This window comes from Falco naumanni, chromosome 2, assembly GCF_017639655.2.
Source record: "Falco naumanni isolate bFalNau1 chromosome 2, bFalNau1.pat, whole genome shotgun sequence".
NCBI classification, from domain to species: Eukaryota; Metazoa; Chordata; class Aves; order Falconiformes; family Falconidae; genus Falco; species Falco naumanni.
The window spans coordinates 98970872-98989698 of record NC_054055.1 but is presented as its reverse complement, the minus strand read 5'-3'; the positions used below and the strand labels follow the sequence as shown (position 1 = coordinate 98989698).

General features: G+C 36.0%; 1 protein-coding gene across 1 annotated transcript in view; it reads right to left on the bottom strand.

Annotated features, from left to right (window-relative positions):
• LOC121082989 (pseudouridine 5'-phosphatase) overlaps nt 1-18827 on the bottom strand; it is a 76089-nt gene that overhangs the window by 28888 nt on the left and 28374 nt on the right. Inside the window, exons 2-3 of the mRNA XM_040582804.1 lie at nt 16719-16937; nt 4452-4681 (exon numbers count right to left, since the gene is read on the bottom strand). Of these exons, the coding sequence (XP_040438738.1) occupies nt 4452-4681; nt 16719-16937 (449 nt within the window). The remainder of the gene's footprint in view (nt 1-4451; nt 4682-16718; nt 16938-18827) is intronic.

Here is an 18827-nt window from a genome sequence, read left to right as displayed (position 1 = left end):
CTCTGGTTCTGTCACTGGGCACCACCGAACACAGCCTGTCTCTGCCTTCTCTACACTCTCCCTTCAGGTATTCATATATGTTCATAAGATACCCCTGCTCATTCTCTTCATCAGCACACTGCCCCATCAACCAGGTCATTAATGGAGATGTTAAACAGGACTAGACCCAGTATGGACCCCTGGGATATGCTGCTAGTCACTGGCCTCCAACTAGACCTTGTGCCACTGATCACCACCCTCTGGGCTCAGCAGGTCAGACAGTTTTCGACCCACCTCACTGTCTGCTCATCCGGCCCATATATCAACAGCTTCTCTATGAGGATCTCATAGGAGAGAGTGTCAAAGGCCCTACTGTAGTCCAGGCAGACAACAGCCACTGCTCTTACCTTGTCTACCAGACCAGTCACTTCATTAAAGTTGTTTATCAAGTTGGTCAAGCATGACTTCCCCTTGGTGAAGCCACTCTGACTGCTCCTGATGCTCATCCTTACTGTGCCCGGAAATGGTTTTCAGGATTAGTTGCTCCATCACCTTTCCAGGGATCCAGGTGAGGATGAGCAACCTGTAGTTCCCTGGGTTCTCCTTCTTGCCTTTCTTTAAGATAGGAGTGACATTTGCCTTCCTACAGTCTTTGAACACTTCTCCCAGTCACCACGATCAACAGAAGACTGTAGAGAGTGGCCTTGCAATGACATCTGCCAGCTCCCTCAGCACTTGAGGATGCATCCCATCAGGGCACATGGACTTATTAACGTCCAGTTTGCTTTAGTATTCCCTGACCTGATCCTCTTCCAACAAGGGTACATCTTTCTTGCTCCAACCTTTGCCTCTGGTCTCTGCCATTCCTGATCTGCTACATTCAGCACTTCAGCCTTTTTCACATCCTGTGTAACCAAGTCCCCCATCTGATTCAGCAATGGGCATACACTTTCCCTAGTCTTCCTTTTGTGTCCTATGTACTTATAGAAGCCGTTCTTGTTGTCTTTGACATCCTTTGGCATATACAGCTGAATTCACCAAATTTCACAGTGATGTCATCAATGAAACTCCAATTTTGCCTCTGCAGCTCATTTTAAAGGTTCTTCTAAAAGAAACTCCCATTGTAAAAGTTTGAAAAATAGTAACATACTACGTAACTAATTCTAGAAAACTGTGAAACAACTTACATTCCAAAATTATGATCATATAAAGGTAGGAAAATAATAAAAAAAAACTCAAACAAAAAAATACTTTGAAAACTTTTTTAATTGTCTATATAAAATGTATGGAAAAGAACACAATGTTTTGAGTATTGTGACTTGATATTTCCACAATATTCAAGTACACATTGTTTCTACATATGTACAGCTCCAGCTGGTTTTCATACAAATTCCATCTGTGTATTTGAGAGCAGAATTTGGCATATATTTAAAAATAAAATAATTTAATTTTAGTAAAAGACAAAATTTGTAGTATTTAATCTGCAGATCACATTTTGATTACCTGACTGATTTAGTTCATTACTTATATGACAGTTCATTGTTACTAGTGCTGGCAGTTCATATGGAACTTCATGCAACACAAGACAGTAAGACCCCAGCTGAATTTGGAAGTTGTATCTTGTTTGAAATCCCTGTGCTGTGGTTTCATCATTTTGCTTATTAAGTTCCTAGTTAGCCAAAGACTGCAAACCAAAAGCTCAACACCTAAGATATTCCCAGATGGACAATTATGACATCCTTCAATGACAGTAAAGCAGACATCATATCTATTTTTATAGCATTTTAGAACTGCCTACTTGTAGGAGTTTGCCTGCACAGCAGATCACAGGCTGGTATGCCACTACAGCTAAATTCTGGATTTGGCCTTGTATGGCTACATTGCATTTTTTGCTTGGAGCAGCAGTGAAGTTTTGAAGCAAATCTGACAGTCCTCAGTTGCTACCTGATAGTTTGTTTTCCTAAGTGTTTTTGGTGTGTACTAGGTTGCTTTAGCAGAAAGCTGAAGTGGAAGTTCTCTCCAGGGACATATCAAGTTATCTCCAATGCTTAAGTGGACATAAAGCTGCAAAGAACCTTATACAGCTTTCAGAGTAAATATAATCTAACAGAAAACAGTCAAACCACATACAGGATAGATGTATGGGCCTAAGCACCAAATACATTGCTCTAATAATCTGTTTCTCTTGAGATCAATTACTTCCTTATGCAGACGTTGCCTCTATCTCCTGATATTTTGCTGCAAACTGGCATGTTACTGATTTTTAGCATGAAATCCAAACCTGTAGCTCTATTAGTTCACCACTTGGGACTAAACACTGTGGAAGCCAACACTACATTGCAATTGGTCATGAATATTTAAAATACTTTTGCATGTATTATTTTGACTTCCTTCTTCAGAGTTCTGTGCTTGTGCTAAATTCCCATATTTAGACATTTGTGACTTGTTAGATGCAACAAAAAGAAGTTCAGCTAAATTATCTGCACTAAGGGAATATGAAAGCTGTTATATTTCATATAAAGGAAAAGCATGTGTTCAAACATTTATGCTCTTCTTCAAAGAAAGGTTAAAGAAATTAACTACACAAAACTATCATGAACACTGAAATTTTGTCTAACATACCTTTAAAGTTTAAAATTTCTAAGTGTAATAAGTGCTACTATTATCTTCAAATATTTTTTCATTGTTAATATGTCTAAGGCTACTTCCTGCTGAATAAATAAAAATATCTGCAATGCAGAATCACTGTTTTTGTTGTTGTTTGCGTTTGGCTTTTTTGTGGTTTTGTCCTTTTTAATTATTACCACCTTGTGACTTTTCTGAAATAAGAGCCATATAACCTAAGAATTTTGGGAAGGCTGCCCCTTTAGATGTTACTATTATGCTCCTCACATTAAATAATAGTTTAATTTGTCATTAACACAGCTGACATTCCATTTCCTTACCTCTCCTTCAGATACAATACCAGTTACGGCCCAGCTTTATACTTTCTGCTCTTTTACTTTCAAAATTTCAGAACACTTACAGACATACCTCCATCCAACTGAAAAGCATGTGTTACACACCTCTCATCCTGCTTCACCAAAACCACACCATGCAACATTACAGGAACATACCCTCTTTTTCTGTTCCCTAGACATACAGTTAAGCAAGAAAGAATAATTTTATATGAAAGCAACATTAAGCTGTGGTTTAAGCTTGTTTTCAACTCCTCTTAGTCCCTTCAAAACTTTGGGATGCTTCCCAGTGCTTGCTCTGAACAGAATCTTAACATGTTCAAAACTCATACTACTTGACTCTAAGGTCTTGCTGCTCAGACCCTTTAACATTTGTGATGTACCATACATACAAGGCCTCACACACAGAGTATCAAGAGAACTTCCAACAGCAAAAAAAAAACCAACTGAACCCCAACCCCAACCCCAAAACCTCAAAAAACAAATAAACAAACAAAAAAAAAGCCAAAATCACTTTGGTTAACACTTCATAGTATGCTACATAGCATCCAACTTATTTTACTTTGTATTCCCAGGCAACGTAAATACCAGTCAAGACTCTGGGTGAGAACTTGAAGTATGAAAGGCTGAAGAATCTTAGATAATCATTCCACATGTATTTGTGTAACCATTTTTCCTCAATAATCCCACTGAGAAAACAAGTAATTACAATCTAATCCGCCTAAAAAGATGTTTCTTAAAAATTAGTATGCAATGTATTTTTCTGCAGTAATGAAACTCCTAAACTTCAGACCTTGCATTCCACTCAGGGCAGACAAGAAGTGAGAAAAGTATTTTAAGGAGAAAGGCATTTTAATTTAAAATAGAAGCGAAGACATTATTTTAACTAACTCTCAATTTATCTTTCAAATATTCTCCCTACAGATTTCAATTTCAGAATCAAGTTTGGAAGGTTTATATATGAAAAGAGAGAAACTGAACACCTCTAGTGTTTGAGAAAGATTGCTCAAATTTATCGGTTTTAAATCAGAAAACAAGAGCTATGATCTCAGAGATTTAGAATCCTGGAGGAAGGAGATGGCTTAGGAAAAATATATGCCCCCTCTACAAAGAAGTATCTTTAATGTTTAGACACTTAAGAGGTAAATCAGCCATGAATGTATGAAAAATAAACTGATCTATGTTTAAATAACCGTTGCCAAACTTTGAGTAGTGAAGTTCAGCTTGCAGATTTATGCATAGAGAGGAAAATCATTACACTTTCCTATTACTGCACACTATCACGTAGTAAATCAGAGCAATCTGCATTACAAACACTGTATGTAGTCGGGGAAAATGATACTTTCCAACAATCTTTTGCTTCAACAGCATAAAAACAACTTTAAAAACAGAGGTTGCCAATTTATAATTTTTATATGAAATCTTAAGTATTTATCACATTAAAAAATAATATCCAAATATAGCTAAACACAATATTTGTAACTTTTCAGTTCATTTGTTCCTTCCCCTTCTTACCTTCTCTGGAGGTGCAGGAGGATGAAATCTCTTTGCACAAACTAGAAATGCATCAGGCTGTGGCTTGCCACACTTCACCTCAGGGTCATCTCCCAACACGATATGATGAAAAAGATCAAAGAATTCTTTGTGTCTGGCTGTTTTCATCTGAAATGTCACTTCAGCTGAGCTAGTGGCAACAGCTATGGGTATGTTGTGTTTGTGTAAATGACGGATCAGCTTATCAACCCCTGCAAGACAAAAATATACATTTTAATTTTAATATATATGCATGTATGTACTTATATGTATTAATCTTTACATAAATACAATATATTTAGCAGTATTCCAACAATATTTTCTTACAGAATATAACAACCTCTTTCCATCAGTTAGTGTAGAAAACAATTCTTGTTATATTTGAAACATTCCTTCTCCACACAAAAATCATGGAACATTCCTCAAAGTATATACTTGTTCAGTCATCAGATGATGCTTTTCTCAAAATATGCCAAAAATGAGATCAACATCATTGCATAAGTATATGCACTAGAAGCTCATGAAGCAATGTCCCAACTTTATGTATGTTTATTATTTCAGACTCTGTATGCGAAGACACACAGGGGAATATTTTCTTTTATACACAGTTACACTTCCAGGGAAAAAAAAAAACCAAAGAAATATACTCTTCTCACTGAATGGTATAGTTCTAATTTCTGAAGCAGGTATTCAGCTGGCTTAAACCAGCCCCTAAGAGAGCTCAGTTTCTCTTTTGTAATTACTAAAGCGAGTAACAATGGGCAGAGGCAGGAAGTTGTCAGTCACAACTGTTATTATACCAGAGCTTTATCTATTGATGATGTAAACCCAGAGTAATGAACATATCAAGCCTAATGGGTAGAAACTTCAATCCAATCCAGTCTTCTAGGGAAGGTTAACGCAGTAAACAGTGAAAACACAGCAGTCCGTGCAAGAGGGAAACCTACTTTATTATTCAGTGCAAGTTTTGAGTTTCCTATGCAGAGGTTTCAATGCTTCTTCACTGCAGCATTCTAAATGTTGGATACCTCTCCCAGGCAAAACAATTAACAGTGTCTAGTGGTGAACAAGAGTGGAGCCCAGTCCTTACAAATTTAAAAGAGAAAATCCCTCCATACATGTAACATCATTTCAGCTCTGCTTCTTGGCATGAATTCAAACTGTGTTGGACGCAGGGTGTTAGTTTTAGGTAGATAAGCCTCCAGTTTTGGCTCTTTGAACCAACTTGAGCAGAATTTTATGTTTTCACCTTCCAACTGCATGAATTCTTATCCTACTTTTCATGCCTGATCATACTAATGTAACCTTATTCTCTTCCTCCTGATTCACCACCATACTTACGTCTGGTCCCTTCTCCCTCAAAACATTCCTACTCCTCATCCATTTAATTCTTTCCTTTGCCAACCCAGCATCTCCGATTTGCATTTCCCATGTGATCCAGCTGTTCTGCTCCATTTTGGCAATTCTATGAACAACAATTTTACCTGCAACACATTTTTGCCAAGTATAGTCATATGTGCAACTTTGAGAAAGTATAATTACTGCTGATAAAGAAGTGTGTAGATTAGTAAATAGGTGTATTAACTAACCCATCTATCTCAAAATATGACTTGCAGATGTGGCCCTCTGCAGATTTCTTCTCTATTTTCCAGAATCTAATCAACCAACTGATGACCGACATTTCCAGCTCCATGCTTGAAGACAGCCTTAAATTATAAATACATGCACTTCTGTGATGTTAGACTCACAGTTGGACAGAAATAACAAGTGTTATTCCTCCTCTAATATCAATGCATCACCCATTTAAAAGCCTTTGTATGCCCCCTTAAATAATTATACTAATGATAAGCAAGCGCTTATTATCCCACATGATGCTGCTCCGTCCTCTCACTAAAATATGATACTAAATACAAGTCAACTTTTTATTCCAGATACAGAATATGTTTTCATTCTGAATCATGTGAAGTAAGCCTGTATTAAACTAATGGAAGTACTAAGACCTCCTGATGTAAAGCAGTAGCCTAAATGTGTCTTTTTTCAAAATAAAATGCATTCATTCAACGGAATTTATTCTAAATAATCTGCAACACTTAGCAAGGCTGGCATATCATGTGTGTGGTCATATAAAGCAGAAGTCTAAAGACCACACAAGTAAGACTTTTCCCACCTCCTATGCCTTTGCTGATATAGTTCATTTTCTCTGAAGTTGTGCTCCATGCAAATAGCTAATTTTCTTCAGTCCCACTGCATCAGAGCTTCACTTCATCTGTCACAGGGCATGTATATTGTAAGTTTCTATTGGAGGTAGCCAGCCACAGAAAAGCGCTGTTGCAGAAAGGTTATTCCTTCAGTGTTCCCTCTTAGATTCCCCCAGCACATCTCATGATTTCAGTGTGTAAATGTGTGTGCATGTGTTTACTTTCTCTTTTTGGCTTCCCTCACTACAGGGGAGCAAAAATGCAGCTGTCCCTAACAGCTCCAGAGACCAAAGATTTAAATTATTCAGAAAATGCACTTTAATAAAAATGTGCCATTAAACAAGTTATTATTTGCGTATGTTTAAACATAGCAAGGTAGATAAGGAAAAAAAATCATGGGGAAAATCAGCTGCGTGGAAAAAAATAAATTGCATATGGAAGAACAGCTGCATAACTTAACAAGCTGAAGACAGTAGCAGTCGAAAAATATTTTCATGCCAGGTTTGTTATTTCTTTGTAAAAGCTATAGATCACAAAATCCATTTTTGTTTGTATCAATTACCACCAGTATAGCTCTAGACACTTTGCCACCACATCAGATTACTGACAGTTATTGTACTAATTCAGCATATAATTCTTCATTAGGAATATAATATCTTTCTTAATATCTTTCTAGTGCTTTTTTTACAGAAAATATCAACAGAAGGGGAAGTGGGGAACTGCTTTAAAGATCTGCAAGAAATTTCCCCTGGCATATACTTTGTCATTGTATCACCCATAGCTGCATAGATTTTTTAGTCAAATGAAGACTTCACTTACATCAAAAACAACTGATTAAAACCTCAATGACTAAAAAGAAGTACAATGAAAATTTCTATGAATTTGCTAACTTCTAATTTATTTGTAGCTACCATGCAAGGGAGGACCATCCTCCACCCACCCTATTGAAAGCTTAGCCACATACAGCAAGTTGGTTTTTTGGTTTTTTTTGTTTTGTTTTGTTTGTGTTTTTTTTTGTTTCAGCATCCTTCATTAAAATCAAAAAAAAAATTAAAAAGATGAAAAGAAATAAGGCTCTCTGTTTTTCCAGCATAAGGATACATTCCTAATGTAGTACACATGTAGTAACAGTCTTAGGCAGTACAAAATAAATTCCAAGTAATGATTAGAAAAATCAGGAATAAATATCCCACATTGCTATGCTTTATTTCCAGAAGTACTCTTCCATTTCAAACAATCAAAAAGGTAAATACTGTTTCTTTTATCTGTTTCTTTAAATATTAGATTTTAGAACAGACACAGAAGCTTACTATATTCTAAATATAATAGTTAAAACACTGGTTGACTACTGGAAAGAAAAGAAGGTGAAATGAACTGTAAGCCGAGTTTAGTTACAGAAGCTGAAAAGAAGGATCAACTTTAAATGTCAGCATCTTTACAATCTAATTAATCACAAATGTCAATGAAATTAACAAATTTTGGAAAAGAAAACTAACTATATCAACAGAAAGGAGTTATTTTTCTCAGACCACAGACACATTTTAAAGGAAGAGATCAGCATTTTTGTTCTAGATGTTGTAGAAAAATATATATAATATATATGTAAATTTCTTTTCAAAATAAGTAGAATTCTCCATTAGACTCTCAATGTGGTGTTTGTTCTCTTTAGATTCAGCTGAAACCACGGTGACTAACACATTGGATCAACCAACAAACTAAAATTAAGATTTATACTGAACAACAAAACCCTTGGGCTAATTGTCACATTTTCCTTTTCATTGACTAATACAAACATGTACAGCAAGAGTTCAGGAAACCAAATAAAGCTTTGCTAAAATGATCCAGTGATAGTCCCTATCTAATTATTTATATGCAATTACAAGACTGTTTTTGATATGATTTTTTTTCAATTATCACATTTTATAATAAAATGGCATTATTCATTATAAAGTGAAAATCAACAATAAATAACTCCTGAGAGCTAATTCAAATTGATGGAAAACAAAGGGAATTTTTATTTTCCTTTTAGCTTTATACAACATGAGCTCTGTGACATACAGAATACTTCAGAACAGTGAACATCACATACATTTTTGCTGTATTTTATTTGATACACTTTCAAATTTTCATACCATCCCTTTTCTTGTTTGTCTACCACTAAAGAGAATGCTGTTCTTAACTTGTATCACTTCTGGAACTCAAGATTCAGACTTATTTCTTCTGAAACGGGAGGTAATATAGGGAGATAATATAAAGCTCTTCTGTTTTTTCCTAATACAAGTCCCCAACCAAACTTTTGACTTACAAAGCATTTTTTCCTTTTTCTCTTTTCTTGAAGTGAAATTTCTATGAACATGTTACAGTACAGTATAAGAATGCTTTTCAAGATAGAAAAGAAAGCAATCTCCATCATAAACTGGGCAAATATATGAGATAGGGTAGAGTTATTCATGCTGTTTGCCACTTCAGCACTGAATCATAATTTCAGTTTCCTCTGTTCACCAGTTGAACTCTTTCTGGTGTTCACGTTTCTGCTTGCAGCTAATTCTTTTGAAGCTTTGCCAGTACCTTAACTTGAAAATCCACTGTTTGATGGTCTTCTAAGCACAAAGTCCTACAGCCTCATGGCTTCAGGAATACAGCTGGCTTGTGTACTACCAGCACAGAGTGCAGGAACAAGGTCACATAAATGCCCAGGCCTACACAGACAGTCCCACTGTCTTTCTAATGTCTGTTTCAGTCCTAAAAAGATGAACATAAGCTATGTAAGAAAAAGGCCTTAAAAAAGAATGGAACTCCCCAAGGCCTTCTCCTAAGCAAAAGCATACACTGTAAATAGGACCCCAAGAAGTGAGCACGTTAATATTTACAAGGCAGTTTTTATGGAAGTTCAGCTTCAAAATTGCATTACAGAAGCTCCTACCTAACTAAGAAGACCTCAAATAAACAAACAGTGGCATATTCAGTAGTAAATCCTTTCATGAACATTAGAGTGTACTATACCTCCCTGCAACTATTTAGTCCTTCCTTGGGTGCCACCTAGGTACTAATCACATCTTATTTCTAATTAATAGTATTTTAATCATTATGCAATCCCAGGAAATCACTGGGCTATAGAGAGACTGTGTGTGTGCTATGTCTTTTTTAAAATTTTTTATTAGAAAGTTAACATGTTCTGCTAGGAAGAACATAGAGCAGATACATCCCCAATTTCCCCACCCTCAAACAAAACCCTAAGAGTTCACAGGGGTTTCAATTCTGCACCAACCATCATAGATAATATTCTTTCATACTTTCCAACTAATTTAGCTACAGTGTTAATCAATTTAAGAAAATTTTGAGCAAGATGTAACAGAGAGCATAATATACATTAATACCTTATATTCTTCTAAATGAGTGTTGTCCTTACTCAAACCATTACAGTGTTGGACATCTACTAATCAGAGAAATAGTGTAATGTAGGATTACTAAAGTTTAAGGTAGCAAATGAAAAAAAAAACCCAACAACCACAACAAACAAAACACTTTAAATAGAGCACATTCCTTATACTAATTAAATGCAAGCATCAAGTAGCCAGTGGAATCATGTTATACTGTGGACTTCTCATAGATTCTGCCTGTTCATTTTCAGATTGAAGTGCAAGTTCAAGCTAAACTATTACAGAAAGGCAAAGGCTACATGTACAGAAATTATAAAAGCTTTGGATAAACTGAAAATTATAATTTTGTGCCTACCTCTTCATAGGTGCTTCTCTAGAAAGCAAACATGGGAACTCTTTAAAAAAAAAAAAAAAAAAAAAAAAAAACCAAAATAACAAATGGGTATTTTAAAACTGATATGAAGATGATTTTCTATACCTAAAAGCTTCTCCATAGTTAGTTTAATTAGTTTAATGAAAGATACTACTTTTCATTTAAGACTTTCTCTCACAGAGGCCTCAAATCATGTATTATAGTAACATTACTGCTACCTACAACTGCTGTGTATCCTTGGACATAGTTTGGGGGACTACAGAAATACTTTAGAAGACGTGAGTTACTTAGGACATTTTACTTATTAAATTGTCTTATCCCCCTCTGCAGTTAGTTACGGATAATTTGGTTATTTGTTCAATTAAATTCCTGTACTATTCTCATTTTTTTGTCTGTATTTTGTAATTGCAATAATGTAATTTGGTCTCCAGTTAATTTTAATTGTTGAAAAGATATTCATTCTCCTTACTTTGATATGCTGTACAGGCCACTCTCATCCGACAATTTAATCATGAGTCCTATTAGTCACATTTATTTTATTGTAACTGTAGTTATAAGCCAAAGGCATGATTCTCTCCCTAAACTTTTTGATAAAAAATGTGCTGCTTTGAAAAATGAGGTCGGGTATTGAGAGATGCCATGAAGTTCTTTTTAATGGAGAAAAAATCCCCTGTATTTCATGGGCAACCAAATCTTTCACTACTTGCACTTTGTTGTATCTATGTGTGTTTGAGTCTTCTTGGGGGGCGGTGGGGTGGTGTACTTTATTTATTTATTTATATAATACAAGATATTTACTCTTGTCCAAAAAAACATTCCTTTTTGTTTTCCTTTTTGTATCATGTTTGACTAGTCCATTAATCTATTACTTCTGCTATCCTGTTTTCCTTCACTGGTGTATGCGCATGTTCTGAGTCTCTTTCCCTGCTATAATTTTGGAGCTCATCTACACTACGTAGCCCATGCCAATATAACAATACTTGCTAAGTCTTGTAGCTGAGATGAAGCATATTCTGCAGAAGAAACAACACAGCTATAGGCTTTTTTAAAGAACATTGTCTCAATCAACAGACTTTTGCCCTATGCACTGAAATTTTTGTTGGAAGAACTGTACCATGCTCCTTCTTCACATACTCTGCACACAAATTATAAGCCCAAATACAACTTTACACTCTTTTTGTAGACTTTTAGCACTCCATCTTCACATACATCTATGACAGCATTGCTCTTCATTCACCACTGTGTAGATACAGTTAGCTTTCTACTCACAGGAATGGCATGAGAACAGAGAACACCTGACCTCTGGGGCACCAAAATCAAAGCTCTTAGACAACTATACTCTAGTCCACTTTATTTTGGTGTAATCTTACACAAAACAAGCTGTCCAAGAGCATTCAATGTGTATTTGGAAGAAAAGATTTACTGCTGAGAAAAAGACTAAAGGAAACTGAAGTGCTCCATGCATTGTTTAAATTAACTGTATACATGTATTATGCATGTCTTGATGATTTATGTCCAGTTGAGCACAAATGGAAATCTTAAGGATAAACATAGCCTCTGTATAAAAAGACTGCTCTTTTTCAAAATCATTTACAGTTCCCACACTGAATGTGATATCACACCAAACTTAAAGCTCTTCAAAATTTCATCACTCTCTTTAACCGAAGAAAAGCTAACATTACCACTCAGAGCTTTGTCAAGTTGATTTGATTTCTAGCCAATATAATGATAAACCTTTAAATTCATAAGAACGATTGAATGGAAAAAAAACCTCAGCAGCCTCTAAACACTAAAAGCATCCAACAAAGAAAAAAAAAAAGTATAATCTCACTTAGAACAAGAAGCAGCTGTCTGTTCACTTAAGTCACAAACTGATTAAAAAATATTTTATGTAGTCTGGTGTGCTACAACAGCTGCAAGCCCATCAGCACAGTGCTATTCATTATCTACACTTGCTCTCAATCCTCAGGTGCATTCAGCATTGCTGCTGTGAAGGTGAGCGTGACAGAGGCGGAGCTTTCCAGCATTTGGTGTAACCGCCATGGAAGCTTTGTCAGCCCTGAACTGGTCGGGCAGTTGGACTAGATGATCGTTGTAGGCCCCTTCCAACTGAAATAGTCTATTCTACTCTATTCTACTCTGTTCTGTTTCTGAATCTCATGAGACTATGGAAACATAAGTCTCAGATCCACCTGTTTCTTTATTTCAGACATTGTTTAAAATTGCTATCTGCAATGGTATGTTATACTTTCACTGAATTACAAAACTGGAGGTGGAAACTAATAACCTAATACTCACTTTGAAAGGTAATTGGCTATTAATGAAGAGTTCTATCTTCTCATCCTATTGCTCTCTAAAAAGTACCACAGATCCTTCTGGTGGCAGAGACTCCCTATTCATGAAATCGATAATCTCATTTTAGTCTGCACATACTGACACATGCATGGCCATGGAAAAAACATAAGTACTAAATTTTACACAATTCAGAACTCCTGTCAACTGTGTTGCTGATTTCCTGATACAAGCATTTTTCAGTTGCAGTCCTTTAGGACTTAATGCAAAGGCCAAATGTTTGAAATCTACCTGACAGCATCATTCTGAGTTTGCAGCTAATTGACTTATCTCTAGGGGTTACAGGCTCACCAAGCCCAGCATGGACTCAATGCTACAATTAAAAAGTAACAGCAAGGAAAAGAAAAGGTAGCATGATAGGAAGTCTGTTTAACTGTTAAAGGAACAACATGAATCAAGGAAACAACAACTAAGCAAACTAGACTGCTGGTTGAATAGAAGTGTTCAAGAAAAAAATATGAATTGCCATTGGAACTTGAACTGGTTTTCTTTCTTCTCTTTTTGTGATTGCTGACTGGCTTCACTTGGTACTAAAACTGAGCTATGAAATTACAGCCAGCTGTACTTGAACTGGAAAATAGCTTGCACATCACATTCTGCACTGGCTGAACTGGAGTTGCAACAAAGAAATCCCAGTTATCATGAAAATGACCCAGGAATGGAAAATGTCTGAAAGGTATACACAACCATACAATGCTTAAGGAACTGTGCTTTGTGATGATGATGAGCCACAAAACAGAGACTGCTATGAAGAAATGGTAATAATTTCATAAACCTGATGTGATTATAGTAAATGCTGGCAGCTGTGTAACTCAGAGTCAGGTTTTTCTGGCTTAATGTATATTCTGGGTTTATGTTAAGCAAAGCCCACCTATACATATATAGGTAAGCATACATATGCATAGGTTTTCTTCTGGCTCCACTTGTCACCCCTTACTTTTCTCACAATCTACTTCAGTGCAACATAGTACCGCATTGGCAGAAACAGAAAGCCTACTATGTTACTCTTGCAGATAACAATGTCTGACAAATATTTACAAAAGCTGCACCAGTGGCAGCCTTGTCATTTTGTCAGTGTTGTCTTGGATTAACTTATTTCTCCACTGAATCAAAACTAGTCTTCTCTAGGATTCTTTCCCAACTAAAAATAAATCTAAAATATATAAAACTAACCGTGAAAAAATCTCAAATAGTTACCAGAAAATTCCCTATTAGAAATTGATATATCCTCTTCATAGACAAAATCTGTATTTTTGTATTTTTGATGTACTAAAGCTTGTCAGTCAATTCAGTCATACTGAAATAGTCAAAATTCAGTCTTCAACCACTAATGTCTCAGAACTGTTGTACATTAAGTGGCATAGCTATGACACAGCCTGTCAGACAAAGCACTGCTTTGCCAATCGTATATTCATACAACTTGTATTTCATCCTTAACCATCACTAATGACCTATCAATTACCTGATTTTGGAATTAACAGAGTTATCATTGCTGGCAAAAAACATGTGCATAGCTCATTCTACATCCAGAAACAAGTGCTGTTTTTGTTTAAGTCACTTTTTCATGTATCATTGGTCATCATTCAGCACTGTTCTTCAGCAAACCAAATTTGAATCTTACTTTTTGGAAAAACTGTAGAAATTGATTGAAAAATAGAACCCCACCTGCCTATCAACTGTCAAAAGATGGCCAGAAACTCAGCACATCAGAGCCATCTTATGTCATTAATAAATGTGACAATTAACTTTCACTTTACTCCATTTACCTCTAACTATCTGAAAGATCAGTTTAGACAGGTAACATTCAAAACTCCAAATGTCACCACAGTCTTACAAAAAACCTGCATGAAGTTCATTCTCTATTAAAGAACATTAAGAGGCCGTAGAATAAATCTACAAGGATTATGTTAATAAATATCCTCAGAAGATACAAAAGGACAGAAGAAAAGTATCAGATTAAAAAATCTGGTTGTCAGACTGAAGAACAGGTCAGTCCTTAAAGAAACTAAAGAGTAGGTAGCTGGAGCCATTTCTATCTTGTTAACTGACATCAACTTAGTTTTCTCAAAATTCATGGCAATTCAACTTCTCATATGCTACTACCCAGTCAAATACAGATGCCATTACTTCAGTGACCAAGGCTGCCTTTGCTCCCTGCAGTGGCCAGCGAGCATAAAATATTCGAGTTCACATCAATTCTGCTTTAGAAAATAGCCTGAAGAAAGTTATCACATGTATTTAGTTGAACTGAAAAGATAATCAGTTGAACAATTCTGGGGATGATAAAAATGTTTATTTGCTTGTCCCAGTAAGGATTTTGCTTGTTTCATCTACAATAGCCCAGCTCCAGCAAGCCCAGAATTCACTTTTTGAAGGCAGGAACAGTGCAAAACTTCATGTTTCCTTCAGCTAATCTGTTCCATCACCTCTCTGTAACTCTGTTGAAGCCAGCTCAGTCACATTATCACAAGCCTCAGCAAGCAGAGAATAACCACTTAACGGCATCTACTACCTGCGCTGTTACATTACAGCAACTCTTCTCTGTGCCTCCTAACATTTCACCCAGTCTGTCCATTTGATATTTTTTAAACTCAGGCTAGGTTTCGGGGTTTTTTTTTTGTTTGCCTTCTAAAAGATATAGCTGCAAAGTTAGTCCTGGAAGTTTGATGTGAAAAATGAAAAAAACATCCCCCCATCTTTCTTGTTTTCCTGGAGATTTTAAGTAGGTTTACAGTTTTAGGTGAATCTGTAAATGAGAAAGATGGAATTTGAAAAATCTTGCATATAAAAGACATCAGAGAGATAACTCAGCTGCATAAAATACTCTAGTTTTTAAGCTGCCTAAAATAATTACACCTTTTATTTTTGCTGCTTGTTATTTATTGCTAACATATCACATATTTTTAACTTTCATACTTTTAATGAATTATTAAACTAGTTATAAAAAAGCATCTAAAAATTAAAACATCATTAATGCACTGTAGAGTCTGTCAGAACAAACAAGCACACATTGAAAGAGAAAAAAATTATAACAGACTCATAGTCACATGGAGTTATTTCACTTCCAATACTTTTTTTTATTCTTCCCCCTTTCCTCCATCCTCCTTTTTTATTTTTCATTTTTCCTTCATAAATTATTGATATTTGCTCCAGGAAGTTTAACATTGTACAAAAAGTTAACAGCAATTTTATCTTCAAGTATTTCTTGTCCTGCATGGCTGAGGATTTTTCTCTAAGCGTTTCAGATATAAATGTAACTGAATATAAAAGTATGAGCTCACACCGTAGATAAGATTCATCCTCCTGCTTATCTTGAGCTACTTGGTTTAAGCTACTCATTTGGACTTCCTGCACAATCACTGGTAAAAGACATGTATCTTCAGAGGGTGATAAAAATTACTTGTCTTAGGATAACCTGAGAAGCCCTCCCTCTCCATTGACACACATCTGGCTCAGACACCATGCTTACATTTCAGTGTTCAGGTTAGGTAAGATTAACACCAACTGAAAGAACCCATGGGCTCATACATTTGCCTGCACATTTAAAAGTGTGTTTGTGCTTTAACAAAGTCACACTACACCCAAAGCCAGAGAAAAATAACTTGCAAAGTTACACAGCTGTCAACTTTTATAAAGAATGCCTGGTTTACAAAGCAGATTTCATGCACATTTACCTAGTCTTTTTTCTTCTTTTCAAACATATATAAAGAAAGCTGTTCTCCAAGTAAACAAGAGAAAAATGTTGCCAGTACCCTGTAACAGGTAAAAAATTAAATTCTTTAACACGTAAAGAACAGGTAGATTTGAGTAAAACTTGCTAAACCAAGAATGATGAAACTGAACCTTTAAGAGAAACTGTTGTGTGGAAGGCAGGTTAAAGATTTCTACCTTGATTAGCACTAATATAATTCCATAAACAGTTTATAAATATTGAAGAGAAACATACCTGGCATCAGTTCAGCAGTAGGGAACATCTTCTCCTGCTTCATTTTACATTCACGTAATAACTCTTCTTTGGTTATTGGAAGATCTAGAACATCTCGAATAATCTGTGCCCCTTCTAGGGCTTTTTTACCCATGACCAAGGATTTCACATCCCAGGTATAGGTCTTTCCAAAACGCCCACAGATCTCTTCATACACTACCGTATAGAGATGCTCGGTATCTGCCAGAAAAAAAAAAAAAAAAAAAAAAAAAAAAAAAGAGAGAGAGAGAAGAAGATTAAAACCATGATCAACCAGCTGAGCAGTCAGTCTTACAAGGAGGACCACATATATGGTCACAGAATGAACTGCCGGGAGCCAAAGAACATACCTAAGTGGACAAAATTGCCTCCCTTTATTTGCAGCAGGGAAGCCAGACTTCTAAGATCACCTCAGATGTACCTAGTTTTTCAAGCTGTCACTTCTTTGATAAGAAAAGGTTACAGAGGGTCACAACAATCTAGAGCTGCTCTTCCATCACTTTTCTGTACTATACAAGTTAGCAACCACTGTCTTCATTAAAATATTCTATTCTTTGCATAAGAAAGAAAAGAAAGGAAGGAAATCTGGTACTTGGGGGGTGTCATTACATATTGCATGTGAATTGGAAAAAAATATTAATTATTTAAGAGTGCCTTTGAATGGAGGCTTCAGAGTGCCTTCAAAGACGCTACAGTCATTATTATAGTGCTGCTGGCACCTCTGCATTTACATGTGATTATTCAAGCAGAACACACCCACTTGTATTTCCAGGGGGTTTCTGGCAAGAGTAAACTTCAGGCTGAATTCTACCAGTGAAACTATCAGCTTCTATGTCAAAGGTGGTTTTAGTTTTCAAAATAATTAAAATAAAACCACAACAAAACAAACAAACAAACAAACAAAAAAAACCCAAACAAACCCAAACAATCCTTCCTTTCCTGCCAGAGAAATCTTTGGAAAAGGTCCATAATATTTAACACTAAAATAGGGGGGAAAAAATCCTTTCAATTCTTGGTTTCATTTCAGCAAAGATCTTGAACAGTGGCTTTTCTACCTGTTTATCTGTTTAAGTAGTCTTCTTTGAAACACCAGCTACTGCTGTTAACCACACTTTAATCTCCTTCTCATGCATGTCTCTGCCTTCTGTATCTCTAAAGACATGTTTATTATTATCACTTTAGCAATGAAAGGCAAAAGCAAGGAAAGGAAGCAGTTGCTCTTAAGAGATTTATTTAGAGAAATTGGGGACTTCACTGATCAACATGTCCTTTGCCATGTAAAAACATTTTTTATAGGGCTAATAGTGAAATTATTCATGCGGACATTGTCTCACTTTCTGAATATATATGAAGTATGCAACAGAGTTTAAACTTTAGGCTTTAGCATAGGTACCACCAAGAACACAGACTGAAGAACTAAGAGCAGAGCTCATGACTACAACATATGTGAAGACCTGCCCTGCAGTCTGACAAATGCTTACGCTTAACCACAGTAATCTGCTTGTCCTGAGATCAGCAGATGATTCCAACCTGAAATCAAATGAGAAACACAGGGGCCATGTCCTGTTATTGCAGCTACCACCATGTGAACACACAGCGGTGCAGAAGACATGCTCTACCACCTGCCAGAGTGCTCTTCTCTATGTTCCCCTTCAGTTACTAGAAGGAATGTTGAGCCAAAAGATCAGCTAAAAACCCAGTGCACTTGTCTGGACTGCTTAGCAGGGCAACAAATGGTTCACAAAAACCTCTTAGGTTAAAAATGAAAGGAAGGAAAAAAAAAAAAAAAAAAAGCACCTGTGGTACTCTGCAAATGTTTCTTAAACTATTACAGTTATGGACAAAAGAGTCATCTTGGAAGAAAAAAAAATAGCAACTGTGGTACTCTTTGCAAATGTTTCTTAAACAATTACAGTTATGGAAAAAAGTTAAGAGTAATCTTGGAGAGCCATAAAGCACACTGGACAGGTATCAAAACAGAAACAAGGAACTGGGCTTTATGAAGTGTTAGACTGGCTAAGACCAGGAAGGAAAAAAAAAAATCAACAAAAAAAATCCCCCGTTTGCTTGATACTGCCAGGTGGTACTCTC